Raw genomic sequence first — 22701 nt, forward strand, 5'->3', positions numbered from 1 at the left:
ATCAGTGACCACCGATTCGGTCTGATTCGGCTATTTTTATTGTTTGTATAAAATTTGTGTTTTTGTCATTAAAATATGACTCGTGGTTCCTACATCACGATAGTAGGATGTCTGCTGATGATCGGTCCTCCCCACTGAGTGTGGCCAGTCTCACAGGTAACTACAATCGAGCTCATCAGTCCAGAAGCTTCTGCCCACTGCGACACTATACGGACACGGTCCCGGAAGAACCCTGAGGATCAGAAATCAAACAGAATTTGCACAGAAGAAGAAATCAGTCATGGTGGGACAGCAGGCAGACTCGATGGGCCTAATGTTCCCATTGTGATCCTTTCTATCATGGCCTTTCGGTCTATCAACCTGTGCAGCTGCTTTGAGGGAATCCTCCAACGTCCTCACATTCAGAAGTCCACACTCAGAAGTGTTGGACTCTGCCGAGGGAGATGGGTTAATGTAGAGCTGGCTCGTCTACGGTGAGGGATGTTTACAGCCTTTCCCCGACCGTTTCAAGTTCAAGTTCCAGTTTGCCGTGATCCAGCCGTACACCCGCATACTGGCTGAAACAAAACAATGCCCTGGGTAAATTTCCTACTCTCCCTCTCTAAAACCTCCAGGACTTTCCTATCAGGAGGAGACCAGAACTGACACAAAATTCTCAGTGTCGTCTAACTGGACTTTCAGAGAGCTCAACATGGCCCTTGAGATTAATGTCCCGACTAATGAAGTCCAACACACTATACGCATTCTTAAACACCCGACCGGCTTCATTGTAAGGATGTGATGATGTGGGCAGCGGGGAAAATATCCCTCTAGGTTTGTTAACCTCCTCGTGGATACACCGTATCCCTTCACTGTCCCAACTTTGAGATGGCCCACGTCTTCATTATCCAGGTCCCCCAAGTGTCTTCATTGGGATCTTTCTCCTCATTAACCTCATTTTAAAGTTTGGTTACCTGTATGTTCAGCTGGTGGGGTTATTACTGATGGACTGGGAGAGACTGCACAGTTTTGCCCTCTCCTGAGGCTTTCTCAGGGGAATCTGCTGTTTGACCCTCAGACGGGCTCCGTTTAAAGTTGGGATTCTGTGCCTCCCCCTCCCGGAGTGTTCTGCCCAACCCCCAACAGTCCTCGGCACTGTTTTACCAATCCTGTTTGTCTGCTTCGGCTGCAAGTCCTGACTGTTGCTGGGATACTGGCCTGTGTGTTTGCTTAGTCTGCTCGAGGTAGGTAACATAGAAAATACAGCTCAATACAGGCCCTTCGGCCCACAAAGCTGTGCCGAGTTAATCCCTACCTTAGAACAGCCTAGTGCTCTATTTTCCTAAGCTCCATATACGCATCCAGGAGTCTCTTAAAATACCCTATTGTTTCCGCCTCCACCACTGCCGCCGGCAGCCCATTCCAAGCACTCACCACAATCTGCGTAAACAAACTTAACCCTGACATCTCCTCTGTACCTACTTCCAAGCAGCTTAAAACTGTATCCTCTCGTGCTAGCCATTTCAGCCCTGGGGAAAAAGCCTCTGACTAACCCCACGATCAGTGACTCTCATTATCTTGTACACCGCTATCAGTTAGACGCATTCCTCAGGTTCAGTTTTACGAGAATAGTTGCCCCTTGCAGTGATTCAAACACTGTGTTAGTTATTGACAAGTGGGAGTGATTCACACTGTTATTTTTGTTAAAACCACTATAATCGATGCAAGGTGTCAGACGCCCATCTTTCTGATCACACAGAGAACCCTGCTCCCGCTAGGGAAGGGCAGGATCTGAAAAACCCTGCGGAAAGAGCCTCTTGAATATACCTGTCCTTGACCAGCATTTCGGGTCCTGAGGGAGAGAAGGAGTCTTCCATGCGCTGGGCAGGTCCCTAAATCGGACAGGGGGGTATTTCCACGTTCTTTCTGCACCTGAATCACTCCATCTACTCACATTCACGTCCCAGTGGGATTTTGTACCGCTCGCTAAAATCGGCAAAACCTTCTTCTAGACGACCAATGAACCTAGAGCAATTTGTTTTAGTTGTTTTTGTTTGTAAAGAATAAATATCTGCTGGAGCGTGTTTAATGTTAATGCACTATTCACTTTTTGATACAGGGGGTCCTGAAACAAAATCAATATTCTGATTCCGCCTCACCAACACCCTGACTTCTAAAACAGAACCCATTTCATACCTCGAACGGGCTAAACAAACACATCATGCCGGTATCCCAGCAACAGTAAGGACTTGTAGCCGAGGCAGCCAAACAGGTTTGGTAAAACAATGCCGAGGACTGTTGGGGGTTGGGCAGAACACTCCGGGAGGGGGAGGCACAGAATCCCAACTTTAAACGGAGCTCCTCTGAGAGGCGAACAGCAGATTCCCTTGAGAAAGCGACAGGACAGGGCGAAACAGTGCAGTCTCTCCCAGTCCATAACTAATAACCCCACCACTGACAATTTTAATCTTTAAAATGGATTTGACGAGGAGGAAGAATCCAATAAAGACAAGTGGCGGATCTGGAGAATAAAGAGGTGACCAAATCAAAGTGGCAGGGTCAACGGAGGCGGTATGTCCACTAGGATATCGGCAAACCTAGAGTGGTATTTCCTCCTGCACGCATCATCACATTCTTATAACGAAGCTGGTAGGGGGTTGAAGAAAGCGTATGGTATTCTGGCCTTCATTAGTCGGGGCATTTATCTGCAGAACAATGTCGCAAGTCTCTAAAAGTCTAGGTAGGCGACACTGAAAACTCTCTGTCAGTCCGGGTCGCCTCTTGATAGGACAGACGTGGCAGTTGTTCGAGAGGGTGCATATAAAATTGTTGTTTAGTTTTAGCTGCATGCTGAAACACAATAAACTGGAATTGGAGCTTGAAGCGGTCGGGGAAAGGCTGCTGGACTGTAAACATCCATCACTGCAGACGAGCCAGCTCTACATTAACCCTTCATCTCCCTCGGCAGATAATAACACTTCTGAATGTGAAGATATTGGAGGATTCTGTACAAAACAAATCATAGCACAACGGAATGTATTAAAACGATGCAATCAATGTGCAGGGAAAATAAAAGATGCAAATAAAAATAAGAAGACTACATTGTGTTGTAGACTCTGGGAAAGTGAGTCTATAGGTTGTGGAATCAGTTGTAGACTCTGTGAAAGTGAGTCTGTCGGTTGTGGAATCAGTTGTAGACTCTGTGAAAGTGAGTCTGTCGGTTGTGGAATCAGTTGTAGACTCTGTGAAAGTGAATCTGTTGGTTGTGGGATCATTTGTAGACTCTGTGAAAGTGAGTCAGTTGGTTGTGGGATCAGTTGTAGACTCTGTGAAAGTGAGTCTGTCCATTGTGGAATCAGTTGTAGCTTCTGAAAATGAGTCTGTAGGTTGTGGAATCAGTTGTAGAGGAGGCCATGGATAGACATATCAGAATGATAAGTCTCCTCTACTGTCAAAATGAATCCAAACTCAGGTTGGAGGAAGAACACCTTATATACCGATTGGGTAGCCTCCAACCTGATGGCATAAACATTGACTTCTCTAACTTCCGTTAATGCCCCTCCTCCCCTTCTTACCCCATCGCTGACATGTTTCCCTGTTCTCCATCTACCTCTGGTGTCCCCCCCCCCCCCCTTTCTTTCTCCCGAAGCTTCCCGTCCCATGGTCCTTTCCCTTCTCCAGCTCTGAATCTCTTTCGCCAATCACCTTTCCAGCTCTTAGCTTCATCCCACCCCTTCCGGTCTTCTCCTATCATTTCACATTTCCCCCTCCCCCCACTACTTTCAAATCTCTTACTATCTTTCCTTTCGCTTAGTCCTGACGAAGGGTCTCGGCCCGAAACGTCGACAGCGCTTCTCCTTATAGATGTTGCCTGGCCTGCTGTGTTCCACCAGCATTTTGTGTGTGTTGTTGTTTGAATTTCCAGCATCTGCAGATTTCCTTGTGTTTGCTGTATAGAATAGACAATTGGCTTAGTTGTCCCATGACTGAAATATCACAGACTAGCAGGCATGCATTTACGCCGAGGGAGTTAATTTGAATGGAAATATGCTGGGCAAGTTTTTGTTCACATATTTTGGTGGGTACATGAAATGCCCTCCCAGGGCTGATACTCGAGGCAAGTATGACAGAGGAAATAAAGTTCCTTTTAAATAGGTGTTTGAATGAACAGGGAATGGACAAGTGGGGACTTTATATCAGCAGATGGCATTAGTTTAGTGGGGCATTAAATGATACATTAATGATATGTTTCTGGTCTGTATTGTTCAGTGTTCGATGTTGATCGGAATGTTGTTCCACCCTGGGACTGGATACAGCAAATCCGGCTGATTTTATCAGTTCTGTGCCCCCCCATCCACCATCTTCATCACCATCCACACCCTCATAGCAATAAATCAAACCTACGATACTTTCTTGACAGTTCCACGCAAATTTATTATCAAAACCCGCATACGTTACTACATACCTCATGGGCAGATTCCATTTCTTGTAGCTGCTGAGAAGAAAAAAATCACAACAGAATTTAATAAACTCTATGCAGAGAGTGTCAAAGATGAAGAAACAACCAACGTACATAGAAATAAATTTGCAAATAAAAAGATATGACGATGAAATTGAGTTGTAAACTGCTTGAATGTGAGTCTGTAGGTTGTGGAACGAGTTGAGATTTGTTGGTGATTTAAGTTAGCCACAGTGGTTCAGGAGCCTGATGGTTGTAGGGGAACAACTGGTCCTGAACCTGGTGGCGTCAGACCATAAGGGCCCAGTATCCCTCTCCCAGATGTACTGACGAGAAGAGGGCATGTCCTGAATAGTGGGCGTCTTTTGTCAGTGTTCCATGGGAATGTATAGAATGGTGTGGACGGGTTTGTCTGTGATGGACTGGGCTGTATCCACCCCTTTCTCTACACTTTCTCTTCACTAGATTGCTTTAGTAAACATGACAGGATGTCGTCCAGGAATACAACACCTCACATCTGCGATAGTTAGTCATAAATATTCATTCTGACCTGCCGGGGTATTAAAAGCTGTCTTCCACTCATCCCCTTTATGAATGCGAATTCAGTCAGAAGAGTTCCTCAGGTTCAGTTTTGTGACGATCGTTGGAATAGTCCTGGGAATTTTTTTTTTGTTTTGTAAAGAATAAATCTCTGTTGGAGCGTGTATAATGTTAATGTACTGTTCACTTTCTGACACAGGGGCTCCTGAAACAAAATCAATATTAAGATTCCGCCTCACCAACACCCTATCCAATTGCATTTATAACCCGAACCCCTTACATACCTCGAGCGGAATAAACCAACACACAGGCCGGTATCCTAGCAACAGTCAGGACTTGCAGCCGAAGCAGACAAACAGGTTTGGTAAAACAATGCTGAGGACTGTTGGGGGTTGGGCAGAACACTCCGGGGGGGGGGGGGGGCACAGAATCATGTTTACACAGAGCCCGTCTGAGGGGGGTTGGGCAGAACACTCCGGGGTGGGGGGGGGGGGAGGCACAGAAGCTCATGTTTACACGGAGTCCACCTGAGGGGGGTTGGGCAGAACACTTCGGGGGGGGGGGCACAGAAGCTCATGTTTACACAGAGCCCGTCTGAGGGGCGAAAAGCAGATTTCCCTGACAGTGTGTAACTGTGGGGTCTCTCCCAGTCCGCGAGTAATAACCCCATACTGAGCATTCACGTAACTTTAAACATTAAAATGAGTTTAACGAGGTGGAAGATCCCAATAAAAACACGTGGGATGCCTAGATAATGAAGACGTGAGCCTATTCAAAGTGGCAGGGTGAAGGGATACGGTTTATCCACCAGGAGGTCACAAACATGGGGGATATTTCCCCGCTGCCGCATCATCACATCCTTACCATGAAGTTGGTGGTGTGTTTCAGAATGCGTATGGTGTGTTGGCCATCAGTCGTAGCATTTATCTCAAGAACTATGTTGCAGCTCTCCAAAAGTCTAGTTAGACAACACTGAGAATTTTGTGTCGGGTCCCGTCTCCTCCTGATAGGAAAGACGTGGATGTCTTTCGAGAGGCAGAGGGATTTTACCGGGGCATGTTTAGTTTTCTCTGTGTGCTGGTGTCCGGCTGAATCACGACAAACTGGAACTTGAACCTGAAGCGGTCGGGGAAAGGCTGCTGGAATGTAAACATCCCTCACTGTAAACCAGCCAGCTCTACATTAACCCTCCTTCTCCCGCGGCAGATTCCTACACTCCTGAATGTGAAGACATTGGAGGTTTCTGTACAAAACCGGCCCCAATGGTTACTCTGTGGATAAAATCTTCTGGAATGATGAGCTGGATTGTTGTTACCAGTGAGACTGGCCACACTCAGGGTGGAAGACTGATCATCAGCAGACATCCTACCATCGTGATGTAGGAGCTACACAACATGTTTAAATGATAAAAACACAAAGTGAAAAGCAAATTAAAATATATCTGAATCGCTGCTGCATGTCGGTTACTGGTTCATATCCGCTTTACCTTGGGAAAATCATCGTGAGAGGGCAGAAATGCGGGATCTACTGTCAGAGAGCCGCTGCTGACCCTGGTGAACATAGAATCATAGAACCGAAATAGAACATTCGGCCCATATAAATGAGCTCTTGCATAAACAGAATTATGTGTCTGTATCCAGTATACAAATGACATGTACACATTTACCCGTACCCATCACCAGAGACATTAAATATTCCACCGTGTATGTTGGGAAACGGACCACAAAGCCAACCCGAGCGTATCCCCTCTGTTTAAAACCCTTTTATGAACACATTGAATTGAGTACATTCAGCCGAACGACAGCAGGACGGCGAGTATGTGAGGAGTGTGTTTACCGAACGCTCTCTGTCACAAACCGAGTGGCAAAGTTCTGCTCCTATATATTATGGTCTATGCTCAGAGATCCCTCAAAGTAGCTGGTGAAGTTGGTAGATAAAAGACCATGTTACAAAGGATCAGGCCATTCGGCCCATCGAATCTGTCCTGTCGTTCCGTCATGATTGATTTCTTCTCCTGTTGGACCTCTCTTCGATTTCTCATCCTACTGTTCTATAGGGAGTCAAACATAACGTGTGACCTTATGTTCAAGATTTTAGCTTGTCTAAGAGAACAAGCACGGAAATAGTAAGGAAACCATATACAGAGCTGAGAAACGATGCTAATACTAAGAACTGTAAGGCAAAGAAATAAAAGCTAGTGCTTCTTAAGTCTATTATTTTGATAATAAAAGACTATTCACAAGATACCAATTTATTAACTAATAGGCTACTAAACTCTTCCCGGGCTTCCAGCCGGGTGCAGGTATCAATTTAAACGATATTCCGATGACAACCTCTGCCATCTTCATCAGGGATGATGCAGGGATATATCTAGTCCAATGATGCCCAGGCATCATAATCCGGAGTCATTTCAACTCGCCTGCAGTGGCTGGCGTCTATCCACATACTTTTAACTTCTGCCTGAACTGCTGAATTGGTAATCAACCGTACTTGGTAAGGACCTCCCCGCCGAGCTTACAGGGGTTCCCTATGCGGTTTCCTGACCAGGACCCAGTCGCCATGAATCAAGGTATGTCCTCCTGCTAATGGACCACTTCAAGCAGCAGAAACCGGCTGAGAATCAGACTGAATAGATCTGTCAGTTTTGCAAAATTATCCACTAAACTATCTGACATAACATGACTGTCAGCCTTTCTGAGATCGAGAGCTTCCTGTAGTGACAGAGGTCGTCCCGTCACCACTTCTAATTGCCTACATTTCGTTCTCATTGTTGGGGCTGCCCTGATGCTCCATTTCATCAAACGGGGGCCATGGTACGTCCTCCTTGTGAGAGCTGGTCAGCCGTTGTTTGATGATGCCCATTTATTCCATCAACTTGTTTTGGTCTCTCTGGTGGATGTGGACAGTGAAAAGCCATTCAATATTCATCATTCAACATGATTATTGACAAACATTTCCAGTGAGATGTGTCTTTGGTTTAAAGTCAATGGGCCACCGCCATCCCATCGAGGAATATAGTCCTGAATGGGGGTTCTGGCTGTGTGTGTGACAGTAGGTTTTCTTGCTGGGATGGCTTCTACCCATCCTGTAAATGTGTCCACTGCTAATAGATATGAATATCCTTGGCTCGTTGGTGAAGTAACGTCATCCACTTGCAGATGTAAAAATGCATCAGGTGGGCAGCAGAGCTTGGTTGAGGTAGCTTCCCCGGTGATCCAGGCCTGTTTTCTGTTTCATACATCTCTCATCTGTTAGTCGGACTTGCATCATGAACTATGGATTTCACCTCCACTGGAAAAATCTGTCAATTCCCTTTTGCACTCGAGTGTGTCCTCAGGAGTGGATTAGCCGAGCGAGATAAGGAAGCAGTTAAGCTGGCGCTACCAGACTATGAGTATTACCCCAAACCCAAACCCCAACGTCATTTAATACCCCACCATTTCCCATCCAGTACCGCTGTTTTTGAATATCTCACACGGTCGTCACTTACCGGGTTTTCTTCCATTTCTTCGATTTTCTTTAATCCTTCTCTTGCAGCCCTTTTTGGAGTTATGTCTGCAAATGCATCTCCACAGCTTTGCTCAGTGGTTATTTTAGAGTGACCTTTACTTTTTAACACTCAGACTTCTGGTGATACTTGCATGGCCGATAAATTATCGTGTTCGTTCACCATTCTTGATTGGAATTCCTACGGCTGTCAGAAATCCTCTTTATCTCCATAAATTTCCAAAGTCATGAATCACTCGGAAACCATATCGACAATCCGTGTAAATATTTGCTTATTTCTTACTGCTCACTTACAGGCTTCAACTAAAGCTTTCAGCTCTGCCTGTTGTGCCAAGGTACCAGGAGCCATGCGTCCTGATGCAGTGTACAGAACCTGATCTGGATTCCACAAAGGCACTTACTTCTCATAACTTGCGCCCTCCTGGCATGATATTGTTCTTACACAGTTATGATCTTCATATTCTCCAATATCCACTGACAACAGTGTATATATTCCAAATTCCCTTCAGCACAAGTCTTTAAGCTTCCTGTTTTACTATGTGGCACTTGCTTGGATCACTTGTCATTTTTCAAGGTCTGATAGTTGATGAAAAAAAATCTCCTGTTTCCTTTCATAATCTCCATAATCAGACTTGTGTGTCTTCACTCTCAGCTCTACCAGACCAATTACTTCATTACTGTCATCACCGCTTCAGCCACTAGAGGTCTCTGTTCCATCAGTATCACTTCGTGAGGTACCAGAAAAAGGCGATGGAGATGTGAAGAGAAGACAGTCGGTGAGACGGGAGCCAAATTTGCGACGTTGGGGAAGTCAGTGGTCATGCTGTACGTTTGGAGACGAGGCAGCCGGAGTATGATGTTACTCCCCCAATCAGGGAGTAGTCTCATTGTAACAGTAGAAAAAACACCATGTACAGGAATGTTGGAATGGGAATGGGGAGCGGTATTACAATGTGTAGTCAACTGGAAATCCTGTCCAGAAGACGACAAGCCATTGGAGCAGAATTAGGCCATTCAGCCCATTGAGGCTTCTCCGGGATTCCTGCAGGCTGATCCCACTCAACTCCGTACACCGCCTTCTCGCCATACCCTTTGATGCCCTGACCAGTCAAGAAACTATCAATTTCCGCTTTGAATCTACCCATGGACTTCTGCAGATTCACTACTCTCGGCTAAAAAAAAAATCCTTCTTACCTCTGTTCTGAAAGATCTCCCCTCAGTTTTGAGACTCTGCCCTTTAGTTCTGGATACGGCCCACCACAGGAAACAGCCTTTCCACATGAACCTTATTTAGGCTCTCAACATTTGTTAGGTTTCAATGAGATCCCCTGCATTCTTCTAAATTCCAGTGAGCACAGGCCCAAAGCTGCCAAACGTTCCTCTTATGTTAACCCCTTCATTCCCGGAATTAGCTGTTGTAGTGGACAGAGCAAAATTACCTAACAAAGCAGCTCCCCAATGGGTGTCAGGCCTGGTCACTGCACAGGAGACTGGAAACAGTCAGTGACCCTGAAACACGCACAGGCGAAGTGTCACTACTCCTGGGGGTGACTGTTCGGGACCTTGAATATTGCTGTGTGAGTACATGAATAACCAGGTGTAGCACCTGTTGAGATCAGACGTAGATTGAAAGCAGAGATTGGACAAACCTGTGCTGTTTTCTTTCGAGCTGCGGCACCTGAAGGGAGATCTAACAAACGTTTGCAGGATTACAGAGTCACAGATAGACTATACACAGGACTGAACAATCACAGACTAGGTGGCATGCAATTACACTGAGTGAGGATAAGTTGGAAGTAGATGTGTGGGGCAAGTTTTTGTTGGCACATTGAGGTGGGTGCATGAAATGCCCTTCCAGGGGTGATACTCGAGGTAAATATGACAGAGGGAATCAAAAGTCTCTTAAATAGATACATGGATATGCAGGGTATGGATAAGTGGGGACATTATATTGGCTGATGGGGTTAGTACAGTAGGGCATTAAATGATAAATTAATGGTATGTTTCTGGACTGTTTTTTTTAAAGACTTCGATGTTGATAGGAATGTTATTCCACCCTTGGATACAGTAAATCCGGCTGATCACAACAGTTCTTCTGCAATCTCTATCACTATTCTCACCCTTGTAGCAATTAATCAAACCTACAATCCTTGCTTGACAGTTCCCTGTAAATTTATTGTCAATACCTACCTGTTACCACACACTTCATGTAGATTAAATTTCTTGCTGCTGCTTAGATGAAAACAAGCTCCACAGAATTTATTAAAAACTACACAAGAAGAGACAAAGACGGAGAAACAACTGATGTGTAGGAAAAATAAGGCTTGAAAAGAAAAAAAAAATCATTGAGACTCACTTGAATGTGATTCTGTAGGTTGTGGAATCAGCTGAGATTTTTTGGTGATTTAAGTTATCCACACTGGTTCAGCAGCCTGATGGATGGTTGTAGGGTAACAGCCTCTACCATTAGGATTCCAAAATGGACATTGAATCTTTGGACACTACCTCACATATTTTAACCCAGGCTCTCTGTTCATATTCTATATCTTCACAGTATGGTCTGGGTCAATTTTGACCAGGCCCAATAATCCTCGCATAACAAGTGCCTATTCCAAATTTTGAACCAAAAATCTATTTAGAAAGTATAAATAGCCTATCTGACAGTAATAAATGGGTGATTAATCCTTAATTAATGTCTCAGAGATCTAAACTCCATGTCAATAGATACTGATCAAATTTGACCTGGAACAGCCTCAATAAAAAAAAAAATTGGAGAACGTGTACAAAAGTATAAAATTTTAAATATTTTCATTTGGCGCATTTTCGGTCACTTTAGGAAAAGTCATAAAATTTCGGCTAGAAATGGCATTCAGGGTGTTTTTTTCCTGTTGTTAAATGTCACAACGGGTCAAATTGGATCTGAATGGTATGTAAGGGTTAATATACACTTTCTTTTTTTAAAATCTATCCAGTATATGTATACCATAATTGCCTTATTTATTATTATCATTTTTATATGTTATTTATTATTATTACTATTATTATTCTAATTATTATTACTATTATTACTACTATTACACTTTAAGAAAGGAGGGAGGGAGAAAACGGAGAACTATCAGCCTGACATCGGTGGTGGGAAAGATGCTAGAGTCCATTATTAAGGATGAAATAGTGGCATATCTAGATATCAGTGATAGGATTGGGCCGAGCCAGCATGGATTTACCAAGGGTAAATCATGCTTGACTAATCTGTTGGAGTTTTTCGAGGATGTAACCAGGAAGTTAGACGGGGGAGATCCAGTGGATGTAGTGTACCTCGATTTTCAGAAGGCATTTGATAAGGTCCCACATAGAAGATTGGTGGGTAAAATCAAAGCTCAGGGCATCGGGGGGAAGGCATTGACATGGATAGAAAACTGGTTGGCAGATAGAAAGCAAAAGGTAGCGGTGAATGGGTGTTTCTCGGAATGGCAGGTGGTGACTAGTGGGGTGTCACAGGGCTCGGTATTGGGACCACAGCTGTTTACCATTTATGTTAACGATTTGGATGAAGGCATAGAAAATAACATCAGCAAATTTGCTGATGATTCTAAGCTGGGTGGCAGTGTGACATGTGATGAGGATGTTAGGAGAATTCAGGGTGACTTGGATAGGCTGGGTGAGTGGGCAGATACTTGGCAGATGGCGTTTAATGTGAATAAGTGTGAGGTTATCCACTTTGGGAGTAAGAACAGGAAGGCAGATTATTATCTGAACGGTGTCGAGTTGGGTAAGGGAGAAATACAAAGAGATCTCGGAGTCCTTGTTCATCAGTCACTGAAGGTGAATGAGCAAGTGCAGCAGGCAGTGAAGAAGGCTAATGGAATGTTGGCCTTTATTACAAAGGGAATTGAGTATAAGAGCAAGGAAATCCTCTTGCATTTGTACAGAGCCCTGGTGAGACCACACCTGGAGTATTGTGTACAGTATTGGTCTCCAGGGTTAAGGAAGGACATCCTGGCTGTAGAGGAAGTGCAGCATAGATTCACGAGGTTAATTCCTGGGATGTCTGGACTGTCTTATGCAGAGAGGTTAGAGAGACTGGGCTTGTACACGCTAGAATTAAGGAGATTGAGCGGGGATCTGATTGAAACATATAAGATTATTAAGGGATTGGACAAGATAGAAGCAGGAAATATGTTCCAGATGCTGGGGAGTCCAGTACCAGAGGGCATGGTTTGAGAATAAGGGGTAGGTCATTTAGGACAGAGTTAAGGAAAAACTTCTTCTCCCAGAGAGTTGTGGGTTGTCTGGAATGCACTGCCTCGGAAGGTAGTGGAGGCCAATTCTGTGGATGCTTTCAAGAAGGAGCTAGATAGGTATCTTATGGATAGGGGAATCAAGGGATATGGGGACAAGGCAGGAACTTGGTATTGATAGTAATTGATCAGCCATGATCTCAAAATGCCGGTGCAGGCTCGAAGGGCCGAATGGTCTACTTCTGCACCTATTGTCTATTGTCTATTATCATCGTCATTATTATTATTGTTTTTATTATTATCATCTCTGCTAGATTAGGTCTTGCATTGAACTGCTGCTACTAAGTTAACAAATTTCACGTCACATGCCGGTGATAATAAACCTGATTCTGATTCCAGTGTCCCCCGCCCAGCTGAAGAGGACATATCGAGAAGAGGGCACATCCTGAATGGTGGATGTTTTGCTGATGTTGCTATTTCCTGTGGCAGTGGTCCATGTGAATGTGTTCAGTGGTGTGGAGATGAAGAGGACATATCGAGAAGAGGGCATATCCTGAATGGTGGTTGTTTTGCTGACGGTTGCTATTTCCTGTGTCAGTGGTCCATGTGAATGTGCTCAGTTGTGTGGAGATGAAGAGGACATATCGAGAGGAGTGCATATCCTGAATGGTGGTTGTTTTGATGATGGTTGCTATTTCTTGTGGCAGTGGTCCATGTGAATGTGCTCAGTAGTGTGGAGATGTTTTCTTGTGACGGACTGGGCTGTATCAACCCCTTTCTCTGCACTGTCTCTTCACTCGGTTATTTAAGGAAACATGACAGGAAGTTGTCCAGGAATGAATAACGTGGAGCAAATTGAACAATTAGATATGCAAAGGCAGTTGGTGGTTGATTTGTCTGAACATCTAAAATTGCAAATGTCATACACACTTCCAGAGCTCTGTGGTTGGGAAGATGTTGGAGTCCATTAGTAAGGATGAGGTTTCAGGGTACTTGGAGGCACATGAGAAAATAGGGAAAAGTTTCCTTCAGGAAAAATCTTGCCTGACAAATCTATTGGAATTCATTGAGCAAATAAAAATAGCAAGATGGACAATGTAGTATTGGTATATGTTGTGAGCTTGGATTTTCAGAAGGACTTTAACAAGGTGAGGTTGCTAAACAAGATAAGGGTGCAGGATATGACAGGAAAAATATTAGAATGGATAAAGCATTGGCTGATGGGCAGCAGGCAAAGAGTGGGAGTAACGGAGCCTTTCCTGCTGGTGTCCAGTGAGGTCCCACACTGGTCAGTGTTGGGACAGTCTCTTTTATTTATCTATGTCTATGACTATGTCTATGTTTATTTATCTATAACATTTGTCTATGATTTCAGTGATGGGTTTAATACTTTAGTGGCCCAGATTGTGGACAACACGAGGTAGGTGGAGGGGCGTGTAGTGCTGTGGAAGCAGGGCAGCTACGGTTGGTATTGGATAGATTAGGAGAACAGCCAAAGCAGTCACAGATGGAATAAAATGTCGGAAAGTGTATGGTCATGCATTTTAGTAGCAGGAATAATAGTGTACATTATTCTTCTAATCAGTGACAACATTCAGATTTCCATGGTGCGAAAAGACCTGTGTGTCCTTGTGACAGATTCCCGAAATGTTAGTTTGTAGTTTGAGTCATTTGTGAGGAAGTTGTTTGAGGCACTGTCAGGATTCAATTCGAGAGAACGAGAAGATAAAAGCAAGGATGTAATACTGAGGGTTTATAAGCCGATGGTGAGGCCTCACTTGGAGTATTATATGTAGTTTTGGGTCCGTTATATTGGAAAGAATGTGCTGACATTGGGGAGGGTTCATAAAGAAGGTTAACAAAACTGATTCAGGAATGAAAGGCTTATATGAAAAGCGGCTGACAGCTGGGCCTGGATTCACTGGAATTTAGAAAAAGGAGTGAGTACTAATTGAATCCTACTGAATATTAAAAGGCCTAAAGTGGGTGTAAAGACAATACTTGCAGTGTGGCAGCCTACGACCAGCCTCAGAATACAGGGCCATTCCATTCAAACGGAAATGAGGAGGAATTTCTTCACCAAGTGTGGTGAATCTGTGGAATTCTTTCACACAGTGGGCTGTGGCGGCCTCGTCATTGGATGTATTTAATGTAAACATGTGAAGAAGGAATTCGATAGGAGAGGAGAACGGGAAGGAGAAGGGGTAACAGAGAAAGGTGATGGAGATGTGCTGACAAGACAGGAGGTCTCCTAAATGGGGATTATTAAATTTGATTTATGAACATATAGGATTGCGTTGGCCCTTCAGGCTCTTCGAGCTGCGCTGCCCAGCTAACCCCCAATTTAATCCTAGTGCAATCACCGGACAATTTACAATGGCCAGTTAGCCAACCAGCCTGCGCTGTCACGGGAAATCAGTGGATATTGCATTTTCCAGAAGGCCTTAGACAAGGTGTCGCATGTGAGGCTGCCTGGCAAGACAACATCCCGTTGTATCACAGGAAAGATACCTGTCTGGATAGGGCGTCAGCAGATCAGTAGGAGGCAAAAAGTGGGAGTAAAAGGAATCTTTGCTGATTGGCTGCCGGTGGGTGACCAGTGCTGTTTTCCAGGGGTGAGTGTTGCGACTGGTCTTTTTATATTATTTGTCAATGATTTTGATGCTTGAATTGATGGCTTTGTGACCAGGTTTGCAGATGATATGAAAATGGACGGAAGGGCACACAGAACTGAGGAATCAGGATTCAGCCCCTGTAATAATGATCAGGGAGGCCGAGAGAGAATCTGTAATTACCGACCGGTACCTTTATTGACTCAATGAAAGAACCCGTGAATTTACATAACCAAATAGCCTTGAGCTCACTAACTCAGTTTTCTGCTGTTCCATGAGCAGTTAAAGAGCAGAAAATATAATACCAGTGAAAAATGAGTTTCTGGTGCTGGCTGCATGTTCCCCGTAGTCCCGATTCGAATATCCTCGTGTCCGTCGGGCACCTCGCATTCACCACGGTTGCTCTCCCTGTCTCCACACTTGCAGTGTCAGTTTTTATATTAATTTCTTACCAATTCAAACGTCCCATTAAAGTGACATTGACCGTAGGTCGTGGAGACCAGTCCCACAAGGCACGCAGCTTTTCAGGGTCCATAAGAAGATTTCCAATTGTATTTCTAAACCCGAACCCCTTACAGTACCTCGGGCGGACTAAACAGACACACAGGCCGGTATCCCAGCAACAGTCAGGACTTGCAGCCGAGGCAGACAAACAGGTTTGGTAAAACAATGCCGAGGACTGTTGGGGGTTGGGCAGAACACTCCGGGAGGGGGAGGCACAGAATCCTAACTTTAAACGGAGTCCGTCTTGAGGGGCGAACAGCAGATTCCCTTGAGAAAGCCTCAGGACAGGGCAAAACTGCGGTCTCTCCCAGTCCCTAAGTGATACCCCCACCCACCTGAACATACAGATAACTTTTAACTTTAAAATGGGTTTAACGAGGAGGCAGATCCCAATAAATGCAAGTGGGCGGCCTGGATAATGAGGACGTGTGCCAAATCAAAGTGACAGGCTGAAGGGTTACGGTATATCCACTAGGTGGTCGACAAACCTAGAGGGTTATTTTCCTCGCCTCCCGCATCATCACATCCTTACAATGAAGCTGATGGTGTTTAAGAACACTTATGTTGAGTTGCCTCCATTAGCCGGGGTTGTATTTCAAGAACCATATTGCAGTCTCTGAAAGTCTAATTCGATGGCACTGAGAATGTTGTTCCCTTCTGGTCTCCTCCTGATAGGGAAGACGTGAATGTTTTCCGAGAGGGTGCATGGGAAATTTACCCAGGACATTGTTTTATTTTAGCTGTGTGCTGGTGTACGGCTGAATCACGATAAGCTGGAACTTGAACTTGAAGCGGTCGGGGAAAGGCTGTTGGAATGTAAACATCCCTCACCGTAGACAGGCCAGCTCTACATTAACCCTCCTCATCCCTCGGCAGATTCTAACATTTCTGAATGTGAAGACATTGGAGGATTCTGTACCGTGGCGCCGTGTCCGGACAGTGACGCTGTGGACAAAAGCTTCTGGGATAACGAGCTCGATTGTAGTTACCTGTGAGACCGGCCACACTCACGTTGGAGGACTGATCATCAGTAGACACCCTCCCATCCTGATACAGGAGTCACACGCCATGTTCAAATGACAAAGTAAAAAGCAAGTTTAAAAACAACGCTATCCGAAGTGCTGCTGCATGTCAGTTACTGACTCATACCCGCTTTGCATTCAGTAAATCACCGTGAGAGGACAGAATTCCGGAAACACACTGACAGAGAGCCGCTGATGACAGTGGTGAGCATAGAATCACAGAACCAAAACAGATCATTCGGCCCATCTAGCCGCTGCTGAACTACCATGCTGACTGGACCCATCGACCCGATACGTAACTGTCTCAGCCCCTCTCATCCATGTTCCTGTCCAAATTACTCAGAAATGTCCAAATCAAATCCACTTCCACCACTTGCGTCGGCAGCTCGTATCACACTCTCACTACCCGAGTGAAGGATTCCCCTCTCACCTTCCTGTTAAACAGTTCAACGAAAAAAAAGGCTGAAGCCACATCTCACTTTTATGCATTAGGGCACACCATCTGTAATTACCCGCAAAGTTAACTGAAGACTACACATGAATTAGAATATGGTCCTGGAACTTTTTTATTTGGTACAGGTGGGCAAGTTATATTTGGGTTTCTATAAGATAGAAATTGGGACCCCACAAGACAGTGATTATTATTTCATATTACGATTAATAATATTTTCTCCGAGATAGGTTCTGGGGTGTGTAAACTACAATATGTAGATGGAGGTTTATGGATTAGAGGGAGAAATTTCAATTTTACCCTATATGGGATACAATTAGCAATTAATAAGATTGAACAGCTGGAAAATAGATGAGACTTAAGCTTTCAGTGGCAAAAACACACAAGTCAAGAGTTTTATAAACAGGTTTAATAGACCTGCACTTGATTTGAAATCATCCGATCAAACTCTTGAAGATGTGCCAGTGGTGAGATTTCCAGTCATGTGGATGGACAATAAACTGACATGGAAGCACTATATCAGTAAAGGAATACTATATCTCTATCTATAACACTGTATCTATAAAGGAGCAATTAATATGACCAGCTGTCTGTGTGGGTATTCCTGGGTGCAACATAAAAATTTCTGTCAGCCATTTACATCTGTTTAAATAGATCTGTTCTTGATTCTGTTTGTGTGGCTTATAGATCAGCTTCATCTTCAGCTTTAGACTGTTTGAATGTGGAGTTTGAATTTAATGTTAACAGACTGGATTAATTTGAGGGGGCGATGAAATGTTCATGCTGTTAAAGGTGTGTTGGAGGACGGTTGGGAACTTCACAAGAGAGTCTTTTTAGTTTTGGGTGTCTGGGTTCTTATCCCGCTGGGAATATGGGTTCTTTGGATTTGCAATATATCCCACTGTCGCGCTTTCGGTAATCCTACTTTGCTTTTTTCCAATGTTTTTAGTTGATTTGAGATACACGACTTAATAAAGTGAGGATTCTATTATGCCAGCGAATCTGTTGATTTATCAGTATATTGAGTAAAATTATTATGCTACGTTAAACATTGCTGCAGAAGATTCTGACAATAACTTAACTGGTATGTTAATGTGGCTGTTTTTTTGTGCATGAATTATAGGTGACAATGAAGAAACAACTTACAAACAATTTATCAGTACATACAGCAGAATTTGTGCCATTATTTTGGACTGAAGTGGGTGGTGGCAATTTTTTCAAGTAAAGTTGTCATTTGTTCAGATGTCTTTTCAGTTTTGAAGAGTTTTAAAACAGGTAATTCTCGCAGTAGGACAGATTTACTGTTGAAAACTCACCAAAGATTATTTCCTGTAGAACTACAAAAATTTCAACTGTGAATAAAGACCTTCCTCTGAGCAATTCAGAAGCAAAGGAGTTTGTGGGTTAAGAATCATAGCAAGACTGTTGGGATAATGGGCCTCAAAGGAGACACCTTTACAGAATATATAACTGTCAGGTTTATGGGGGAAAGGGGTAAAACAAGAAGGTGAGGAATTACAGTGACAAGACTTAGAATTTGGCGCACTGTGCCACTATTCCTTCGTTTGTGTTGGAAAACATTACTCTGGATTGTGTTGTTTTCATTTAAAAGCTTCCTTAAGTAATGGCAAACACGAGGAAATCTGCAGATGCTGGAAATTCAAACAACTCACACGTAATGCTGGTGGAACACAGCAGGCCAGGCAAGAAAGAAAGGGGGAGGGGGGCACCAGAGGGAGATGGAGAACAGGTAGAGTGATGTGCAGAGAGAGAAAAAAAAACTAAATCAGTCAGGGATGGGGTACGAAAGTGAGGAGGGGCATTAACGGAAGTTAGAGAAGTTAATGTTCATGCTATCAGGTTGGAGGCTACCCAGCCGGTATATAAGGTGTTGTTCCTCCAACCTGAGCGTGGCTTCATTTTGACAGTAGAGGAGGCCATGGATAGACATATCAGAATGGGAATGGGACGTGGAATTAAAATGTGTGGCCATTGGGAGATCCTGCTTTCTCTGGCGTACTGAGCGTAGGTGTTCAGCGAAACGGTCTCCAGGTCTGCGTTGGGTCTCACCAATATATAAAAGGCCACACAGGGAGCACCGGACGCAGTATACCACACCAGCCGACTCACAGGGGAAGTGTCGCCTCACCTGGAAGGACTGTCTGGGGCCCTGAAAGGTGGTGAGGGAGGAAGTGTAAGGGCAGGTGTAGCACTTGTTCCGTTTACAAGGATAAGTGCCAGGAGGGAGATCGGTGGGAAGGGAAGGGGGGGGGGGTGAGTGGACAAGAGAGTCACGTAGGGAGGGATCCCTACGGAAAGCAGAAAGGCGGGGAGGGAAAGATGTGCTTGGTAGTGGGATCCTGTTGTAGGTGGCGGAAGTTACGAAAATTATACGTTGAACCAGGAGGCTGGTGGGGTGGTAGGTGAGGACAACGGAACCCTATCCCGAGTGGGGTGGCGGGCGGATGGGGTGAGGGAAGATGTGCGGGATCTCTCCCATTAAATCACACCGCCAGAGTCAGAGAGCACTATAACAAACAAACAAACCCGTTTGCCCATTTGGTCCGTACCGAATTGTTATTCTGCCGAGTCCCATAACCGCAGCTGGACCATGGCCCTCAATACCCCTCCTGTCCACACACTGATCCAGCAGTAAATCTGACCTGCTGCGAGAATGACCTGTTTTAAGACTCTTCAAAACCAAAAGGGAATCTGAGCGAATTACAACTTTGCAGGGGAAAAAATTCCTCCACCCCCTGTAAGCACGAAATGATGACAAGCGATTCTGTTGTAAATCCTGATAAATAGCTGGTAGGTCGTTTCTTTATCGTTACCAATAATTCACGCATAACACAGCAACATCTACAATCCCAGTGATTATATTTTGATCCTCTGGAAAATGGTTAAACTTTCTCAATAATTTCCTTAATGTACACTGAACCAACAAATTCTCAGGCAGAACAGAATTGTTAGACTTCATTAAATCATGTATCCTATAATCAACTAAAGGCATTGAAAGAAACAAGGTGGGGTTACCAAGAACACTACTGTGGGACATTTTAAAAAACCCAACAAACACATATTTCAAGCATGATAAGAACCCAGGCAACGAAAACTAAAAACACTCTTCTTGTGAAGTTCCCAACAGTCCTCCAACACACCTTTAACAGCAACTCATTTCTTCCCCTTAAATTAATCCAGTATGTTAACATTAAATTCAAACTCCATAATTTCAACCAGTAAAGCCGAAACAGGGGAGAACTTTACTGCACCACAACACAATCTCAAAGCCTGTGCTTGTATCACACCCAAACATAATAAAGTTGAAGATGAAGCTGATCTATAAACCACAACCATAATCAAGAACAGATCCAATTAAACAAATGAGATTGGTCAACAAATATTTTCATGTAACACTCTAGAATACCCACAGGGATAACTGAGAATATTTAATGTTTCTTTATATTTATCAATTATTTTCTGATCCAGTGCTTCCATGTCAGCTTATTATCCGTCCACATGCCTGGAAATCTTACCACTGACACCATTTAAGGAGTTTGACCATATTAGTTCCTATCATTTCCAAGCAAGTGCAGGTTCATTAATCCTGTCTGTAAAACACATAACTTGTCCCATCTATTTGCCAACTTTTCGACCTTATTAATTGCGAATGCATCCTATATACAGAAAAATTGAAATTTCTACCTCTGATCCATAAACCTCCATCATCTGCATATAGGGATTTACACACTCCAAAAACCTGTATCAAAGAAAAATATTATTAATTATAATATAAAATAATAAATACTGCCTGTGGGATATCAGTCTCTTTCTCATAACAACCTGAATACAACGTTCCCACCCATACCTGACACAAAACGTTCAATTAAAACAACTCAAAGTTAGATAATAGCCCCTCCATCCTCATTTCCACAATTTCATAAAAATTCTTTCCTTCCATAAATACCATCTGCCTTTTGAATAGTAAAAAGACTGCTGTTACAACATCTATATTTAACTGGCTTTACTAATACCATCTTCCAAATATAAAAATGAATTCAATGTCATACTTGCCCATCCATACCTTTACAAGACGTACAAATAGAAACAATCAGAAAAAATTGTACAATAGCCCTCTCAATTGCATTTCCAAAAATTAATCAAAAGTCATTCCTTCAATACAACATCTTTATTTAACTGTAGTTTCCTAATATGATCATGCAAACCCGAACTGATTCTAATGTTATTTAAGGCAGAGATTGCTTGGTATCTGAGTAGCCAGGATATCAAAGGTTATGGTGAGACGGTGGGGGAGTGGGACTAAATGGGAGAATGGATCAGCTCATGATAAAATGGGAGAGCTGAATCGATGGGCCAAATGACCGACTTCTGCTCCTTTGTCTTATGGTCTTATTCTACCGTTCCAAATTTACCTCAGATAAAACCTGAAATTACCTCTTTTATCGAAAATATAATTCAAACACTCGATTACCACACATTCCACAAGTTTACATAAATGAGACTTTAACGATATTGGCCTACAAGAAGGAGGATCAGACGGGGAGATCCAGGTTTTAGAATGGGAACTACTACAACCATTTTCCATGTGAAAAGTAGATGGCCAAACCTCCAAATACGATTCAGAAAGTTAATATTTTCACAAAAGAAAATTACACACATACCTGTTGAATCAAGATTTTCTACAAGTTCATGATACATTCTATTCCCATTCACAACACTATACTCTGCCCCTTTCCTTATAAAACTGACAACATCACCCCTCTACCAACTAACCTGTCAAGCCAAACGACAATATAATCCTGCACAGGAATAAAACTTAAAATGTGCAGATTTCCTGAACAGATATAACATCGGAAGAATCTGACAAATCAGAAAGAAACTGCTTAAAGTGTTGACCATGTAAAATCAGGCTTCTTGCATTTCTCTTCAGTATTTCAAACCCATTACATATATTCACAAGTAGACTGGGATGCAGAAACCCCCACAAATCAGAGCTTCATTTACAGCTTCCCACAAAACACCAGTTACACCAAGATACCTTTCTGCAGCTTTCACAATAATTTTAATTTCCTCAGTAGGATGAGATGTCTGATCAGTACAATTCACCACATCGGTTATAAACATCACAAACATCATTTTATCCAGCAGTGAAGTATCTTTGGTGAGAGAACTGTGATGCCAGCATATATCCACTGACGTCACAGTCTGTTCTCTGAGTGGGATCACGTTATCCAGTTTACCTGCTCTGCTTGCTATACTTGTCCTTGAACAGGCCCTTCTGCTCACTGTGTTGTTCTGAACCAATTGAACAGGTCACCTCATGCCTTACTAAACCAATCCCTTCTGCCTACACAAGGAACACATCCCT

General features: G+C 43.6%; 1 protein-coding gene across 1 annotated transcript in view; it reads right to left on the reverse strand.

Moving 5' to 3' along the window:
- Positions 1-89: 89 nt before the first annotated feature.
- LOC140722022 (nuclear factor 7, brain-like) overlaps positions 90-22701 on the reverse strand; it is a 47387-nt gene continuing 24775 nt past the window's right edge. Inside the window, exon 6 of the mRNA XM_073036834.1 lies at positions 90-232. Coding sequence (XP_072892935.1) covers positions 90-232 — 143 coding nt within the window. The remainder of the gene's footprint in view (positions 233-22701) is intronic.

The sequence above is a fragment of the Hemitrygon akajei genome, unplaced genomic scaffold (genome assembly GCF_048418815.1).
Source record: "Hemitrygon akajei unplaced genomic scaffold, sHemAka1.3 Scf000067, whole genome shotgun sequence".
NCBI lineage: Eukaryota > Metazoa > Chordata > Chondrichthyes > Myliobatiformes > Dasyatidae > Hemitrygon > Hemitrygon akajei.